Here is an 18,533-nt window from a genome sequence, read left to right as displayed (position 1 = left end):
GACCCAGAGGCGACTGAGCAGACCAAAGGAGAAATCTTGAAGAGCTTTAAAGGAGTTTTTGAGAGATTGTGAGGTTTATAGAGGTGGAGGAGACATCTCCACCACTTTGTACTTTTTCAATTTCTCTTCTTCTCTTCTTTAAACTTGAAAAAGGAGCTTCCTTACAATGGAAGGCTAAATCCTCAGTTGGGAACTTCTACAGAGTAAATGATGTAAAATCTGTCATATCTATTTAATAGTGTTTTCATATGTTCTTTGCTCCTATCGGCCTTTAATTCTCTCATGTTTTTGTCTTGATCACACAAATGCATGTGTAGTTAGGATCATCCTCATTGGGAAATGGTTTGATCCTTAGAACTTGATAGGACAGGGCTAATTTATCGTATATCTGGACATGGAGTACGGTAACTTGGTTTTTTGGTATGTTGTAACCGTAATGTTGTTTGATTAGGCTATGTTCAACAAGAGACATCTAAGAACAAAGTCTAATTAGGATTAGGCTAAACTCACGAGACATCGGGGTTTAGTATTTAGGACCTCAACATAGAATATAGGAGCACCGTTAAGTAGAGAAATATCCTTAAATTACATCAAAAAACCCTGTAAGAGGAACCAACACATTCACATATTTGTTTTCACACACTATTACTCACTTTACTTACTTTCATTTAGACTAGATCATACTTTTATTTCTCTTTTCAACCATTAATTGTATCACCAACGCCTGCTCGCCAAATGACAACTTTTACCAAGTAAAAAAAGTTCCCTGAGATCGATACTCGATATTCTTATCATTTTAATACTACTTGCACGCCCCGATACACTTGCAGGGCAACGATCATGGAACCTCTTCAATTTTGTGACCACTGCATCTATCAGATGCAGCATCAGACAAAGCTCCCAAAGGTTGTGCACATAATAAAGGCCATGTTAGACTATGTCCATTATAACTGCTGAGGGCCTTTGAGAGTTCCAACACTAGGAGGGGAAAGGTATTTCCTCTCCATTATCGATGATTACTCTAGGAAGACATGGGTATTCATGATGAAGCAAAAATCTAAAGCTATCAAAAATTTTCAAGCATTGGATAATTCTTATGAAGAATTAGACAGGAAAGACAATAAAGTGTCTTAGGACTAACAATGGCTTAAAATTTTGTTCTATTGAATTCAATGAATTTTGTAGAGATGAAGGCATGGCAAGATAGCATATTGTACGTTATACTCCAAAGCTAAATGAAGTAACTGAAAGAATGACCAAGACCTTGTTGGAAAGGGCCAGATACATGCTATCCAATTCATGTTATCTAAGCTTGAATTGGATAGCATGCATTTGACCCTTTCTAACAAGGTCGTGTTCATTCTTTCAGCTACTCTATTTTCTTATGGTGTATAGTGCATAGTATGAAGTCTTGCTATGCCTTCTGCAGAATTCATTGAATTCAATAGAACAAAATTCCAAGCCATTGTCAGTCCTAAGACCCTTTATTGTCTTTCCTGTCTAATTCTTCATAAGAATCATCCAATGCTTGAAAATTTAGAAAGCTTCATATTTATGCTTCATCCTAAATACCCATGTCATCCTGGATTAATCATTGACGATGGAGAGGAAATACCTTTCCCCTCCCAATGCTGGAACTCTTGAAAACCCCTAGCAATCAAAATGGACGAAACCCAACATGGACTTTGTTTTATGCATAGCCTTTAGGAACTTCATCCAATGTTGCTTCCCAAAGACACAATCCACCTTGTGATTTCCAAGTATGCCTCACATTTTCAAAATATCCAGAGCTTTTTCACTCGTGTGGCCCAAACACTGATCCCATAGAGAATTATCAGATGAGCCATTGGACGCGTGACTTCCAAATTGTAAAATAACAAAGATAGAGCCTGTCACAGTGCACCCCTAAAGAACGTACAAATTTCTTTGCTTGGTTCCCTACATTACCACAAACTTCCCTTTTCCTATGATTTGCATAACTCCGCCTTCAACCTAGCAAGAAAAACCTTTTGAATCCATGGCACCCATAGATACAAGATTTTTCTTAAGCTTTGCAATGTTAAGCATGCATTTGACCAAGACCTTGTCGGACGCGTTTTTCTACGTGACTGGACACTCCACCGGATTACAAAAGATTGAATAATTAATACAAAAAACAAGTGTATTTGACCAGACGACCAAGACTATCATCCACCCTATCTCTATTGTTCTTCATCCAACAATCAACATGCAATAAACTTAACAATTTGTGTGATATTTCTTCTCCTTCTATCATTTGAACTTCCATATTTGAATAAAATTTCTTGACACTTTCTCAACAAAAATACTTCTATTATCTCTCCCATGAGCAAGTGGGTGTCATGATTGAGTGAGTTTTTCTTCCCTGGAGTGAGGAGAATCATTTTGTGGGTTAAGCCCGCTTAAAGAGGTAAAGAATACTTGGATTGTGTCTCCCATGGTGTTGTGGTTGAGACGGGTTATCTCCAATCCAAGACCAGGTTTGGTGTTGTTATGAGGGAGATGTTGTGAAGTTCAACAAGTTGTTGGCAGTTATAAAAATCTAGCAAGTTGTTGGTTGTATTAGTGGAAATCTCATCAGTTTGGATGAGGACTAGACGTAACCCAAGGTTGGTGTGAACCAGTATAAAAATTCCCGTCTTGAATCCTTTCTTCCCTTCCTCTTTACGTTATGTTATTTATTGTCATATATGTTGCATCTGCATTAGAACATTTTGTGCATCAAAATGACATATCAGAATGCATATATAATAAGATTTTCAAAACAAGCATAATTGTTTTGTGTAACACCCTTCTACCCCCAAGATACATACACTTGAAATATTTTCTAAATACATTCATAGCGGAATTTAATTAAAAGGATACATGTCATATATTTCTAAACTTAAAGAGAACAAATCAATAAAAATGTAACAACATCTCAAACAAATCTTGGCGCTCCAAAGTCCATACAAACCATAGTAAATAAAATATGGTGAAAAACTACTCATTAATTTAATCCTTAGATAAATGAATAAAACTTGTGTCCCAATATTACATTGTTTCAAGGCATCCTTAACCTTAAAATTAATAGCAATATAAAGTGAAGACGTAAGCCTCTCATGTACCATGGCATATTACTTTAACATATACTCATGGACATCATGCATTCAATCACAATATCAATCATGGGCACATTAACTAATTTACACAACAATATCATCACATCACTTCATTCGTCAAATCATAAGTATAAAAACATCATGCATTGTACTACCACTCATTATCATATCAATATTACACACTCATTTTTCCTCCTACGCTACAATGACCCTCATAGAGTATGATAATCATGTCTAGAGTTATATTATTCCTATTAAGTTGGTTCTTATCTCAGTAGAAAGATAAGAAATTCATCCATAACATCTATGTTGACCTCAAAATCCCTTTTAATTGTTTAGAAACCTAAAATTAGGAAATATACAAACTGACCACATAATTCTGACAGTCTAACCTTTACTCACTAATATACAAACCTTTTTTGAGTGAAATCAACTCCCTTAGCTAGATAACATACAGAGATAAATCTCTTATGAAGAACACGAAGTCTAATTCTATCATTTAAGTACATGTTTTGGTGTTATAAGTTAACATTTTCTATCAGAAAATCAACATGTGCATCCAACATCAATTATCAAATTAAATTTCAAGAATATCAAAATGGAAAAACATCCAACGATAAAATTCACCCAAATCATAACAAAAAAAATTGCTTTAGTATATTCACAACTCATCCAAGATAATAAATTTGCTATAATCATAAACCTAAGATCATACAATCTACATGTGGTTCATTGCCACTCATACAACAAAAGAAAAAGAGAGAACTTACACCTCCTAACCTCAAATGAAGCAATTTTTGAACAAGGAAAAGGAAGACGATCTCGTGCCACTCCTAAGAACTCATTGACCCAATGGATTCGTCCATTGTGATCTTCACGACAACTCTTACTATGACAAAAACTTGGTTGTGATTTAAAACACAATCTCAAGCTGTCTAAATTCCCCAAGTTTGAAAACTCAAAGGGAAATATAAAAATATTGACTGAGGGGCTTCGTGCCTATCGCCAAGCCCACATAATTCTTTAGTGCATATAAGGCTTGTTGGTCTCCTCTATATATAGGGGAAGAAAGGGGTTCATAAGGTTAGTTTGCTCAATATGGGACTTAGATCATTTTTTATGATCAAGTGACCTACTTTGGAGCTGATTTTCTCTAAGATAGAAGTTGACTTTGGTTTCTAAGGTGTATGAATCAATTGTAGCTTTCTTAGAAAGCTTTCCAACAACGTGAAAAACACCTCAAACATACAACTATAACTCAAGATATGATATGGTCTATCTAAGGTTGTCATCATAAAACTAACTAAACATAGACAATTTTTCAAGCATTTTAACTATAAGAAGTTAATCTAATACTCTTCTAACACCAAATATAATATAATATAATATAATATAATAAAGACAACAACAATGATAACTATAATAATAATATACACAAATACACAGATGTATAGGAATACACACACTATCACAATACAAGTACATGCTTAGGAAAAAACCAATAATACACAAATAATAATAACAAATATTTACAGAAAATATAACAAAAAGGATTCTAATAAGAGTTCTCCTTATGATATATTCCTAGTACTCAAAACTTGGGGTGTTACATTTTGTAAAATAACATATATAAATTAAATCATGTTTGTGATAACAAGATCTAATTTAAACTAGTTCAATTATATGCCTCAAAGTATGAAAGCTTTCATAAAACATGAAAACAATTTTGTGCATGAAAAGCTAGAAACAACATTTTGAACAATGGCTTTCTAAACACAACATTCTTAACAATAACATTTTGAGTACTGCATCTACATAACATAAACTGAGTTTTTCATAATAATAGTAATATGAGAAATGTTTTTATTTAAGTAATGATCTTCTGAACATGAGCGAATATGCATTGGCATTAGGTTCACATAATCATATCAAACACTTAATAATGAGTGTTGTTTCTAGACTTTCTGAGCACCAAGGTAATCTTGAGTAAAATTTCAGAAAGGTTAAAGTTTCAAGAAAAGTTGCAAAGTCACAATTCAACTCTCCTTCGTGTGGCATTCTGATTACTTCACCCTACACACCTTGATACCATGAATCTCTCATTTACTCTCAAAGTGCCTCAAAAGACACGAAAGTCCCTTTGTGCAAAGGGTGACAATGAGTCACCCTATCTAAGACCTCTCCCTAGAGACATGTTACCAACAAAATTCCTATTAATCCTAACAAAATATTACATAGTTTCCAAACAAGTTTTGATCCATCCAACTCTCCTTGGAGACATGTTACCAACAAAATCCCCATTAATCATAATAGAATATTATATAGTTTCCAAACAAGTTTTGATCCATCCAATTCATTTTTCATTGAAACCCATTTTAGCATCAATTCCATCAGATAACTCCATTGGACCCTGGACCCTGTCCAAAGCCTTACTAATATTAATTTTAAAGGCAACTTCACCAATTTTTCCTTTTGTTTTACATTTCATGTGATGAAGGATTTTAAAGGCAATAATAACATTGTCCAAAATTGAATGTCCCTCAACAAAAGAATATTGTTCCAAGGAGATACATTTTTGAAGTAAAGGTTTAAGACGGTTGGCTAGTGTTTTGGAAATAATTATGTAAAAGACATTGTAAAGAGATATAGGTCTAAAGTCTCTCGTGGTAGTAGGGTTGGGGATTTTTGGGATAAGAACAATGGAGTTTTGGTTTGTTTGAAGAGGGAAGAATCCATTTACTAACTAGAATATAATTGCAATTAAAATATCAAGGCCATATAGGTTCCAAAAAATTTATATGGTTGGGTTTAAACCATTAGGTCCAAGTGATTTATTTGAGTCCCTTTGAAAAAGGGCAGTTTTAAATTTATCAATAAAAAAAGGAGCAATGAGAGAAGAGTTCTAATCAGACAACAAATAAAGAAGAACATGGTTTATTATTTCATTAATTTTAACAATAGAACTACAATACAAATGATCAAAGTAGGACTTTGCAACATTACATAGATCATTATAGTTGGTTACTACCATGCTATCATCATGAGCGAGGCAGACACTGTGGTTCATCTTTTTTCTTGTAGTAGCATAAGAATGGAAGAAGTGAATTGATATCACCATCCCTAAGCCAATAAACTTTCGTCCTTTGCCTCTAATAGGACTCCTCTTGCACAATCATGGTATTTAGTTTCTCCTTGGCAATGGCAAGTCGGTTGGCAAAATCTTCATCAAATGTTTCTCATAAACATTCAATCTCTTTATGACAAAGGTTAATCTGGGATTAAAAAGCAAGCTTAATTTGTCTACCCGATGAATGCATATAAGATGAGCAGTTGTTGAGTTTTGAGATTAGGTCGTCGCAGGTACCACATGAATTTTCAAAACGGAATTGCTTTAAAAAAAGGTTTCCTGCAATTCACATCAAGCAAAAGATTAATAGGAGAATGGTTAGATTTTGATGCTACAATACTTTGTAGCTTGAAATTAGGGAACATGTCAAGTCAATCAAGATTTGCCAAGGCTTTGTCTAAGTTTCTTCTATGGCATCATATTTTCCCTTGCTTTTCACCACAGTGAACTTGTATCCTTCCATGGGGAGGTCATGAAGACCATTGTTTGTAATAACATCACAAAAACCTTAAATGAGAAAATTTGGATGATCATAATTGCCAATTTTTTCATCTGCAGATAAGAGATTGTTAAAATCTCTAAAGATGCTCCAAGGTATGGGGGGATGAAATGAAGAACAAATAAGATCCAAAGAGTCTTTTCTTTTTTTTCTCCTTGGGGAAATCTGTAGAAACCCATCAAATGCTAAGTTTGAAAGTCATTTTCAAGAAACTCAACATTTATGAAATTAGAGGAGTAATTGAAGAGATGACAATCAAACAAGTGCTTCCAGAAAAGAGCAAGGCCACCACTCCTACAATTAACATTAACAACAATACACGAGTCAAAGCCAATGAGATTTGTACTTCATCAATGTGTCTAGAATACACTAAGGTTTCACGGAGAAAGATAACATCCAAACTGTGTGTTCAGATTAGGTCACGGAGAATAGGAATTGCACTCAGGTTGCTTAAGCCCCGATAATTCCAACTAAGGAAACTTATCTTCCTTGGCAAGCTTATATGCCAAGGCCCACCAATAAAAAAGAGTTATTTATCATTTTGGATAATTTATGTTTGAGGTTTGGCTCATTTGAGGGTTTGGGTTTGGCTTGGACATAGGAGTTTAGTTGTGTTTAGGGTTAAGGATATGAGGGTGGGGTAGGGCTTAGGCTAGAGGTAGTAGTATTTGAAAAAAGATTACGTGGGTGTTTGGGCTAATTAGGTTAGGGTCGTGTGTGGTGGCTGAGGTAGGTAAGGTCGTGTTATGAATATGGAAGTGGGGGTAGTATTAGGTTTTAGGTTACTATTTGGTTTAGGAGTCGAAGTTGCAAGTGAAGAGTTAGGAGTGAGGTTATGGCTAGGGATGGCATTTACAATTGTTGGTTGCTAATAATGCTCATTAGTACATAGTTTCTTTTCTCCCACAATGATTTCAGCAACTGTTTCTATCTCAATATTCATTGCATCATGATTGTTGCCTTTGGCTCTTGTTCTATGGTGCAATGATTGATTGGAGATCAATTTTGGGTTTTGAAAAATTGTTGCCATTAATTTTGTGTGTTGATCTTGCTCATGATTATTCAGATTGATTACGTGGTCCCCCTAGTCATTATGATGTTGTCTCTTTTCGTCCCTAACATCTTGCCCTGGTTGAGCATTGTCGGCACCAAAAAAATTGGCTTGAAGGAGGTACCAGGATGTGCTTGCCGTTATGGAGTTCTTTGGCTCAGCTTGAAGGTCAGGATCACATTTTCGAGTAACATCATCCTCATGGATCATTAACAACCTTTTGCAACTATCATTAGAATGCCCCATTAAACCATAGAGATAACAAAAAAGGCATAACCTCTAGTATTTAATCTAAACCTCCATCGTTGCTCCTCCCGATTTTTTTTTAATTCTTATTGCTTTCTTCAGGGTTTTTGTGTAACATCCCAATTTTCGTAAACTAGATTAAAAAGGATTGTTATTTATAAGTAGAGTTTTTAAAAAAATGATGAGATTTTGTAAATAAATAAATAAGGAGATATAATTGTTAATTAAAATAATGATTTGAGAGAAAATAAAAAGAGTATTTTATTTATTTGTTTGATAGAGAATAAAATAAAGTTTGCTTTTATAAAATAATAAATAAATAAATAGAGTAAACCAAGCTATAAATAGCGTTAGGTCAGTTTTCACATTGACGGTGCATCTTCTTTCCCTCATTTTCGTTTTTCTCCTTCTCCTCTCAAAATTCTTTCTTTTTCCCGCAGCCCACCAAACCTGTCTCAGAAAAACGATGATCTCGGACTTGTTCACCGTTGGATCGTCGTGAAATTTTATTACCATGTTCGCAACCCGATTCCGAGAATTCTCACCGTTGGGAATTTTAATATCATGTCTGAGCTAAGAGAAATACCCCTCTCATTGTAGCCTTTCCTTTCCCGCAAAAACCCAGAGCTGTCTTGGTAAAACTACGATCCCGGTTTCGTTAACCGTTGGATTGTTGTGAATTTTGGATATGCTGTTCGAAATTCAATAGCGCACTCTTTAACCGTTGGGATTTGCGAGATAATGTTCGTGGAGGGAGAAAAAGGAATCGCATGAAGACAGTCCAAATGGAGGCTTTAATCCCTTCTCCGTTTCTCTGACGTTTGGTACTCTACCGGAGCAGTCGGAGAAAAAATTAGAGAAATTTTAGGGAACCGCTAGAGATGACGCTATCGCTATGGGAAGACACGTGAATCCGCTTAGAGGTAAGGGATGAGTTTATCGCAATTGGGGGTTAGAATGAACATGTGTAGGGATCCTTAGAGAACTAAATTTGGGTTTATTTTGGGATGTTTATTGAATTATAATTTTTCTTTATGATTATGAATACAATATTATTGTGTTCTATGTACCAATTGACGTCCTGATGAGAATTGATTGATAAACTTGAGTGCTCTTGATGTCTTTGTGTTAACCCATGATTTTGATACAATTGTGAGAAACTATTTCAGAGGTTTTACATCCCATGTTGTGATAAAATCTTTTGTATAAATTGTTATGTTGAGGTTATGAAATGATGATTCAAACTGTGAGTATGTGATAAATTGAACATGTGACGGATGATGAAATACATGTGTATTGAGATGAGATGTGTGTATTGAGTTGTGAACTATGAACTGTGCAATCACCCAATTGTAAGACCCTTTAAGGGCGACGAGTATTGTGATGGGATCCACTGTGGGAACCCGACGAGTTAAAATGATTTTGAAAACAATTGAGTAGATGTGTGTATTGCATAGTTCATAGGTAAAGTGTATATGATTCATGAGGTGTGATAACATGTTAAATTGAGATTATACCATTGTGATTGGGATTAAGTGTATGTGATAAATTGAGTATATATATGATTGAGATATATATGTGCATTGAGTTGTGAACTATGAATTGTACAATCACATGATCATAAGTCTCTTCAAGGGCGACGAGTTGATGTTAAGTCCCTTTTAGGGCGACGAGTTGATGCTAAGTCCCTTTTTGGGCGACGAGTTAATGATAAGACCCTTAAAGGACGACGAGTTAAAATTATTTTGAGAACAATTGAGGAGTCGTGTGTTTTGTACAGTTCATAGATAGAGTCTGTGTGCTAAAATGTTTTCTGGGTTGGACCTGAATCAGGAGGGAGAGGCCCTGACGGACTCTTCGGAGTGTAGGCCTTGGGGGTCACACGGTTTGAGTGTTCCTTTAAGCCTATGTTGATCCCATATGGTTGGAGCATTCTCGCAAAACACTGTGACCCTGACTGGTCTCCCTATGATATTACCTAGTGAGAGTGACTTGACTTGCTAGTGTGTGGTTTGTCTTGTGATGTACTCCTAGGCGCTCGACGAGGTTTTTCACTGACATGGTATCACATTGCATATAGGCTTGAGTCTTAGCATAACTGTTGCATACGCTTGCTAATTGTTTATTATGAAATTGATGTGTTATTATGTCTTGATCGGAGTGTGTGGTTCCTGTGTATTGTGATTGATGATTGAAAAGTGTGATTGATGAATGACAAGGTGATGAAATAGTGTGAGATATGCTAAGTAAATTGTATTTGGCTACTATATGTTGTGTTGTTTCTCTCTAGTAGTTAAAAATGTGATAACTCACTCCCGGTTTGCTGTTTGTGTTTGGATCCTGTGATGATCTTGAAATTTGTGTTCGGGGGAGCAGATGAATAGGTGGATGACTATGAAGAACCTCATGCTAGAGGACACGGGAACACAACGCTCTGATAGGATGTGACATTAGGATATAGGTTCTATATTAATTGTATGAAACTTAGATGGCCTTCTTTGAGCCGAGACGACTTTATTATTTATTTGGACAAGTTTGAATATGATGTAAAAGAAAGTGAATGTGAGTCTTTTACCCATTTGAAAGGCTTGTATTTTAAAATGTTTTAAAAATACTTTTAATTAATATTTGAATTTTTACTCCTTTATTAATATATATGTGACCTTTATTAATATATATGTGAGGGGTAGAGGGTGTCACATTTTGGACATCTAACATAAGTCAAATTCTCATGTAGGGCCTCTAATAACTGGAACTATTCTTCTCATCATATTCAAAAAGTTTTCCAATATGATTGGCTATATTTTGGCCCACTCCTTAAGACATGAAACCAAATGGCAAACCATGAATTTGTATCCAATACGGGACGTTGAACAAAGGCACATTTGGTGGGTTTTCTCCTCCCTTAATAACTCCCAGAATGAAAAGTTGTTTATCAAAACTCCAAGGTCCTCCCCTTAGGACATTCTAGATGTCAACGTGATGGTAGAATTGAAAAAGGAAGGTGTCTAGGCTTATTTCGTCAATAGAGACTCCTTGGAGTGGCCTCCAAATGATAGACATTCATTCTTTCATGATATGTTCCCGCACTGGTCTATCTGTCAGAAAGCACATTACCATGCATAAAACATGATAAAAACCTTCATTTGAGATAGCTTTCGTGGGTATTTCAACTTCTGGAACATCATCATCTAAGTGGAGTGTTGGAGTATAAGTGTGAGGTGAAGTCTCACATCAGGTAGGAATGAAAAGGTTGAGTATCATATAAGTGAGGATAAGACTCATAAATTGAAGCCTTAAGGTTTTGGGTTAAGGTGTGGTGTCTAATTCATTTATGTGGTTGCTAATAGCCTTATTGATGTAAATCTCCCCGATATTTACCCTCCTCAGATACCCAACAATTAGTATTAGAGTCGATGGTTCGACTTGGTGACCAACTCAGACGAGTGAGATGACAATAGTGGATCCTTGGCCTGAAGATCCCTTGTATCGAAAGTTTTCTTGATGGTGGGTCTAGGTGGCGTGTCCCGTGAGTGGAGCAGTGATGCAAGTATCTAGAGTATGTGAACTCTAATAGCCATCATGAAATACTCGTGGATGATAATGACTTTCGCTCGAGGGAGAGGCTATCATGTCAATGAGGTTCACACTTAAGGGAAAGATTATTGGAATACAAGTGTAAGGTAAAATCCTACATCAGATAAAAATGAAAAAATTAAACATCATATAAATGAGAAAAAGATCCATAAACTTGCACCTTAGGATTTTTTAATTAAGGTAAAAAAAAAATAAAAAAAAAATTTTAAACTGAGAAGATCACCAAAGAAAAAGAAAAGATCTTTCCTACTCTCTTCGAGACTACATAGAATATTCGCATCATATATACCTTTATCTAATCGAGGTGGATCACAAAACAAAACAATGTTTTATCTAACTTTTAGTTAATACTTTATTGCAGGCAGCATGTTTGAGTCTAATTGTGGAAACTTATATCCATAAGTTCGTACTTCATTGCATAAAAATAATTCTGGAAGCATTAAGATCCACGTAAGCAAGGAAATGAAATTAGGTACAGTATATGGCGCAAAAAGCGTTTTCTTTGTGGAGTCGTTCTGTCAAGTGCCACTGCCAGCTACGGTCAATTATTATTATGACTAGGAATAAGAAGACGCGAAAGCTAAAGCATGCCACAGTGTCTTGTCTTAAGAACTGATCAACCCAATCATTAGATTTTAGCAAACGTGGGCGATTTCGATTTTGACTAGACAAAAAACAGATAGAAATTTGGTTTGTTTGTACCATAAAATTGTATGTACTATAAACTGAGGGTTTATTAAGTTTATCTCTGTTAAAGTTGGTTTGTTGATTCAACAGCGATGTCTCTGTTTGGTGCTTACTCTATCTGTGAAGTTGGCAAGGATGCGGCTGGAGTTGCTGGTATTCTCTCTCTCTTTCAATTTCTGGGGTGTTTAGTTCTGGTTGCAGAAATTTAAAACCAAAAAAAAAAGAAGAAAAAACTTTACTTTTTTGGGATTTTAATTGATGAACAAAAGAACCCATAGTTCCAAATACTGTAATCTGGATAAACAATTTAGATCCATATTTGTTTCGATCACAGTATACACTTCTTGATTTTCAGGGAACATCTTTGCTTTTGGTTTGTTTGTGTCCCCCATGTAAGTTTCTTAGAGTGGTTTTTTTTTTTTTTCTTACAATAATTGAGTTCGGAAGAATTTGTTGTTTATCCTATTCCTTTCATAATTTCATTGATAATGATTTTTGTTCTGTTTTGATTTCTAGACCGACATTTAGGAGAATCATCCGAAATGGGTCAACAGAAATGTTCTCCGGGTTGCCATATATTTATTCTCTCTTGAACTGCATGATCTGCTTGTGGTATGGCACACCCCTTATATCACCTGATAATCTCTTGGTGACAACTGTTAATTCTATTGGAGCAGCCTTTCAGCTTGTGTACATAATCCTCTTCTTGATGTATGCTGAGAAAGCAAGAAAGGTTAGGTTAATCTTTCTAACACTTCACTATTGGTTGAAATCTATTGGAAACCATAAAATCAGGAGAGAGAATCATTAAATGAGAAGTAAGACCTACAAAAATTTTGTGATTTTCAATAAATTTCATAGTAGAAACTAGAAAGTGTGTTCAAAAAAGTGTTAAGAGAGTATGTTACTAACATTTCTCTCTTTTGATATACTATTAGAAGCTTATGAATTATGATTACGGCATAAAATAAATTGGTTCATTTCTAAGTTGTGTACGATAAACTGCCATTTGATAGGTGAGAATGGTTGGATTACTGCTAGCAGTTTTGGGCATATTTGTGATCATACTAGTTGGGAGCTTGCAAATTGATGACAGTGCAATGCGCCGGATGTTTGTCGGATTCTTGAGTTGTGCTTCTCTCATTTCAATGTTTGCCTCTCCATTGTTTATAATTGTATGTTTGTTATTTCCTAGATATCCATCATATAACAGTTTCTGCATCTTTTGTCTATTGAATCGGATATTGCTGAATTTGTTTACATATTTTGTCTCTGTAACTTCTCAGAAATTAGTGATTCGGACAAAAAGTATTGAGTTTATGCCGTTTTATCTTTCACTTTCCACCTTCCTGATGAGCTTCTCCTTCTTTCTTTATGGATTGCTCAGTGATGATGCCTTCATTTATGTGAGAGTCCTTCAATTCATTTCTTATTTCTTGTTGAAATACTCATTTAGTTTCGAATCTTTATTTTGTTGGCTTTCATATGTAATAATGCTATGTCTGTGTTTGATTTTGTAGGTACCAAATGGGATAGGAACTGTTTTAGGAATAATACAATTGGTATTATATTTCTATTATAAAGGTTCATCCAGTGAAGAGTGCAGAGAACCCTTGATAGTGTCGTACGAATGATCTGTGCTGTGCTGCTGAATGATGGCAAAGTGAAGGTATAACCAAATGCACAATATGTGATCAAGATTTATGGTCTTCACATCAGTGTGAGGTGGTTCTCTGAAATTAGTAAGCGGGCATTCTTCTTGTATGAAATAGTTTCCATGAGTTGAATGAGTGAATTGTATGGTTTTGATTATGAATTTTTTCCATTCAATTCATGTAAATGTTTGAATTGAAACCTTTTCACAATATTTTAATTCCATGTCTGGAATTGTCTTTTGTCAGCATTTTATCGTTACTATGTAAGAATGGATGTTTTTCATGAAATGAAAGGATGAAACCTTTGCAATTAGAGGATGATGTTAATTTCCACCTTGGTATATCTTAAAGCGAAAAATAGTACCAATGAAAACTCTAAAAGCTTCTGAATTCAGGTATTCAATCTCTTCTGTACCAGTGAAGTGAAAATTCTTTTATCTTTCCCTATCCATCAATTTTCTGAAGATCATCGATCATAATCTTAATTTTATCCATATTTGAGATAAGTTAAAAATGACTTTCCTTTCCACTTTTAGACTCTAATCAAGTTTGAGTGCTGTCATTACTTCTCAGTTTAGATGCCTCTGAATTATTGATTGGCAGAGCTATCTATCCCTCTATTAACCTACCCCAGATATCCCATTTAGCTAATTTTCCCCATTCTGTATTTGCAGGTTGGGGTTCAGTACTTGGTCTAATAGGAAATCACTTGTTGCCGGAACATTATTTTAGAACTATATCTTAATGCAATGCCAATGCACAAATGTATAACCAAATTGCATGTCAGCATGAATTATGCAGTTAAAATATTGTTAAAAGTAAGATTAGGACCATTAGCTGACTGAAGCGAAGCACCATTAAAGAATAGTGTTAAAATTTGGCATCTTCATAAAAATAGGATTTCCCGGTAAATCAAGTATTAAATTAACAAAAGAAAATTGTAAATGATCTCCTACTTGATAACATGTTAGTTACTGTATACCATTCTGTGTTTCTATATTTTCCAGATCCTCATAAACTTTATTTTCTTTTCATTGTTTGCTTTTGCTGCTTCAGCTGCCAATTGCATCATTTAACAATAATAGAAAAAGAGAAGGGTGTCATCTACTTTAAAAACTATTGCCATTGAAATGGAAAAGGCATTATTTGACTTCTAGGGAAAACTGCAATTTTATGAAATGATAATTGCATATTTGAACTGATCACACCATGTCATTACTGTGAAATCTCATTGTCTGTCTGATACAACTTAAAAGAGAAACAAAAACCCAGTAACATAAATACTAAAGTAAATCTTTTAGAGTAGTCCTCATTGTAGTATTTCCTATTTCCTGCACAAAACAGAATCAAAGTTAGACATAAAGAAATGTAGCCAAAATGTAGCTTGAAACTGAAACCACAACATTCCTGTGATTCAATATCTTTGAGCAAATACTGTTGCATCCTAGAGAGTGACGAGAACTTAAGATTGTGGAAGAAAATTCAAACATTTGTCTTTTGTGTGCGTGTATTTATGAATTCATTTTAAATGTGCCCTGTGCTTCAAAAGATACCATTGTAAGATAGGCATGTTGTATTGCAACATTCCTGCAGTTATATAGGTCTAATCTGACATTATTCAAATTGAGGCTAAGTTCATTAGATGTAACATGCAGCTATGTAAAGAGTTGTATCAGGGTCTTTTTCATTTTTATTAAAGTTTGATATTACATATTGATCTCTACTTTGCCTAGACTGAAATGGACCCAATGGACAGACTAACACACAGCTGAATTTGTTACAGAGGACTTGGATTCAATTTAGTAAAACATATCTTTAGGAAAGGGTAAAGAGCTTTAAGTGTGACTAAGATTCAAATCGAGGATTACATCCATAGTTTGTATGGATATCTCAGGGTTCCGTGGAAGAGCCAAATACTCTGATTACAGTGGTTAAAAAAGGTACACATAAATATCATGCAAGCATTTTACTTCTTGCTGGGTTGACAACAAAATAGCTCTGGTGTCATTGTTTTCCAATTTCTTCAAGTTAGTCTCAAAATTAATGGAGTCTATGAGAAGAACCATCCTATCTACAAGTATGAATTTCATCATCCTATACGATGAGTACAAAGGTGACAAGTAATTACCTGTGGTGAAGTTTCCATAAAGTGAGTTTCATCATCTGAATCACGAAGAAGTCTTCCTTTCTCATCATAGAGAATGAGGCCACTAAACCTTGGCAACTCACACTTCTCCCCCCTCAGTATTGGTCTTTGCCACACCGGTGATTCCGAGTTATGGCTTTGCCACCCACTATCAAGACCCTGCCTTTGTAAGCCAAGCAGAGGGGATCCCCTCTCTCTGTGCCATGCAATGTTCTCCTCCAATTTGCTTGCCTTGCTCCACAGCATTGACCCCATTAAGACCCTCTTCACTGAAATCCACCCCACAAAACTTGGCTCTGACCATTCTGTAGGGGTAGTAGTAGTGGTGGTGGTAATAGTATTAGTAATTGTGGTAACGTTTTCATTCTCATCATCTATGGCACCCTCTTGGTGCACAATCTTATTATTGTTAATGGCCTTCCTTCTAAGTATAATAACAATGCAAAGGCACACAAGAGCAAAGCTTGCACATGCAAGTAGAAGAATAGCACCTAGTGTTGAAAACTTCAATTTGTCTTCCAAATCCCACAAAGTTTCCATGAGTTTATTTCTTCTTTTCTATTTTGAGTGTGACCAAGTGAGCTCAGAATGGTAAGGTAGGAGCGTTGTTTGTTTTGATGGAATGTATTTGGTAATTAATGTGGAATAATAGAAGTTAAAAATATGCATGGTCATGTTGCCACTTGCATTGTTGAGTTGGCAAGTTTCATATGAGGTCCACCGCTGGTAGAATTGTTGAAATTTGGGCCCCAATTAACACTTGTGGGGTATACTTAAAAATTGTTACCGGTTGAATTGAAAGGTGGCTCACCGTTCAAAGATTAATAAAGGCTTCTCACATGAATTCTGTGATAGCCATCAAGTGATGGAAAACACGGTTAAAACTTTGAGAAGTAGAAGCTATGTGTGAATAGTCTGATACAGGCCATGGAAAGTAAAATTATGGTTGTAAAAACCAAGGGAGAAGAAAAATAGTGAGTGGAAGGAGGTTACTCTGATATGAGTGGTCTTAAAGGATGATGAATATCAGAGTGATTGATTCCTAACTGTAAAATTTGTTAAAAACTTGAGTTAAATTAAGGTGACGTTTAGTGCAAATAATCCAAGTCTATGCAATAAGAGTAAATAAATTCATACTATTCCAATGCCATAGTGTGATAAAATTAGCATCAAAATGATGCTAAAAGTGATTATACACATTGGTAGATGGGTATAATACAGAATAAAACACAAACTGATGTAGATAACATATAAAGTACTTTATGTTTCAGAAAATAATAATTTTAGAAAAAAATTACAAAAATGAAGGAGAATATAAATAGAAAAAACGCCCTTCACTCATTCTTTGCGTGATTTTAGGCCTTTGCACCTAATTAAGCCTTAGTACTTGGTTTAGGCTTAAGCATCAATGTTGTTGAAATTTGCCCATTGGGTTTTCATTTGTGACATTTCTTTAGAGATTTCGGCCCATTCATTTAAGAAAATTAGACATTATACTACAGGTAGGTAGTTGCTATTTCCTCTCCCCTTTTACACTAAGACACTCCCGTTCTCATTTTTTATACCTAGATTACCCGCACTAAACACACTATCCTCATCTCTCTCATCTTTCTTCCAGAAAAAAAGAAAAAAGAGACTCCCCTCCACGAATAGATGTCTCCATAGGCAATACCAGGCATTAGAATGATGGAACATTAGCTCTGCTGGGCTCCACTAGGCCATGACTAGTTTTTAAAAAGCTTCAGAGTAGCTTCAACTTCAGACAGAGCCTCTTCATCTATTCCAAAAGTTACAAGTTCTCTTGCGGCAGCAACATTTTCTTCCACCTAATTTGTTGGATTATCCCCAGTTACAACAGATGATTCTTATTAAGTGACTAATTCATGTTACGCAAACTGAAGTTGAGAAATTCTTGCATAAATCGAGTGCACTTAAGTTAGGTCTACCAAAATATTATAGGATGATTATTGTTATATAATATTATTGGAGGATTCTCTTACTCTTTGAGTGGGTCAATAGTCCTGGATTTTGTCTTCGAAATATTGATGGTTGACTCTATGTGGATGGACATTGGAACTTGGAAATATGCAGGGCAACAATTGAAAGAAATATAATGCAAGGTCTACCATGTGGCTTCCTGGCAAATTTTAAAGCTAAAATCAAATGTGTTGCTAGAGGTGTCGAGGAGTATCTTTCTTTTTAATTTTAGATTCTTTAAAACAAATTTTGCTCATTTTTTGATTTATTTTTATTGCTCATAATTCGATCATGTATTGTTAAATTTGTGTCTTTTTATTACTCATTTTTAGATACTCTTAGAGATTAGTTATTAGCAAACAGGATATAAAAATGGACAAAAGTTTTTTAGAAAAACTAATATATATATATATATATATATATATATAT

The 18,533-nt window shown here is 35.0% G+C and overlaps 2 protein-coding genes across 6 annotated transcripts; one reads left to right on the top strand and one right to left on the bottom strand.

Annotated features, from left to right (window-relative positions):
• The first annotated feature begins 12,086 nt into the window (after window positions 1–12,086).
• Window positions 12,087–14,980, top strand: SWEET42 (sugar efflux transporter SWEET42). 5 transcript variants are annotated; one of them, XR_418471.4, is made up of 8 exons: window positions 12,087–12,111; window positions 12,417–12,479; window positions 12,682–12,718; window positions 12,843–13,059; window positions 13,343–13,501; window positions 13,613–13,732; window positions 13,847–14,068; window positions 14,656–14,980. XR_418471.4 is itself a non-coding variant. In XM_006597920.4 (8 exons), exons 1-7 carry the CDS (start codon window positions 12,102–12,104, stop codon window positions 13,958–13,960), a joined length of 720 nt encoding a protein of 239 aa, XP_006597983.1. In that variant the 5' UTR covers window positions 12,087–12,101; the 3' UTR covers window positions 13,961–13,995; window positions 14,656–14,980. The 5 variants fall into 5 exon arrangements, 4 of the variants coding, with proteins under 4 accessions (XP_006597983.1, XP_025981585.1, XP_040865679.1 ...); XM_006597920.4 differs by having other exon boundaries at window positions 13,847–13,995; XM_026125800.2 differs by lacking the exon at window positions 14,656–14,980 and having other exon boundaries at window positions 13,847–14,294.
• A 126-nt stretch (window positions 14,981–15,106) lies between these two features.
• LOC100789939 (uncharacterized) lies at window positions 15,107–17,037 on the bottom strand. The gene is made up of 2 exons (XM_003546588.5): window positions 16,110–17,037; window positions 15,107–15,312 (listed from the first exon to the last, which is right to left on the bottom strand). The coding sequence occupies exons 1-2, from the start codon at window positions 16,665–16,667 to the stop codon at window positions 15,265–15,267; spliced, it is 606 nt and encodes a 201-aa protein (XP_003546636.1). The 5' UTR covers window positions 16,668–17,037; the 3' UTR covers window positions 15,107–15,264.
• Between the last annotated feature and the right edge of the window lie 1,496 nt (window positions 17,038–18,533).

Source organism: Glycine max, chromosome 15 (genome assembly GCF_000004515.6).
Source record: "Glycine max cultivar Williams 82 chromosome 15, Glycine_max_v4.0, whole genome shotgun sequence".
Taxonomy (NCBI): domain Eukaryota; kingdom Viridiplantae; phylum Streptophyta; class Magnoliopsida; order Fabales; family Fabaceae; genus Glycine; species Glycine max.
The sequence above is the reverse complement of the archived record's forward strand: the minus strand, read 5'-3'. Positions and strand labels throughout refer to the sequence as shown.

What these genes read in the sequence shown, in the direction of transcription:
- LOC100789939 (XM_003546588.5), bottom strand. Translation starts at nt 16,667, where the DNA reads ATGGAAACTTTGTGGGATTTGGAAGACAAATTGAAGTTTTCAACACTA. An exon ending in TTATGGAAACTTCACCACAG is followed by an intron (nt 15,313 to 16,109) that starts GTAATTACTTGT and finishes TGTTTTGTGCAG; the next exon opens with GAAATAGGAAATACTACAAT.
- SWEET42 (XM_041009745.1), top strand. Translation starts at nt 12,419, where the DNA reads ATGTCTCTGTTTGGTGCTTACTCTATCTGTGAAGTTGGCAAGGATGCG. An exon ending in GGATGCGGCTGGAGTTGCTG is followed by an intron (nt 12,480 to 12,681) that starts GTATTCTCTCTC and finishes CTTGATTTTCAG; the next exon opens with GGAACATCTTTGCTTTTGGT. An exon ending in GTGATGATGCCTTCATTTAT is followed by an intron (nt 13,733 to 13,846) that starts GTGAGAGTCCTT and finishes TTGATTTTGTAG; the next exon opens with GTACCAAATGGGATAGGAAC.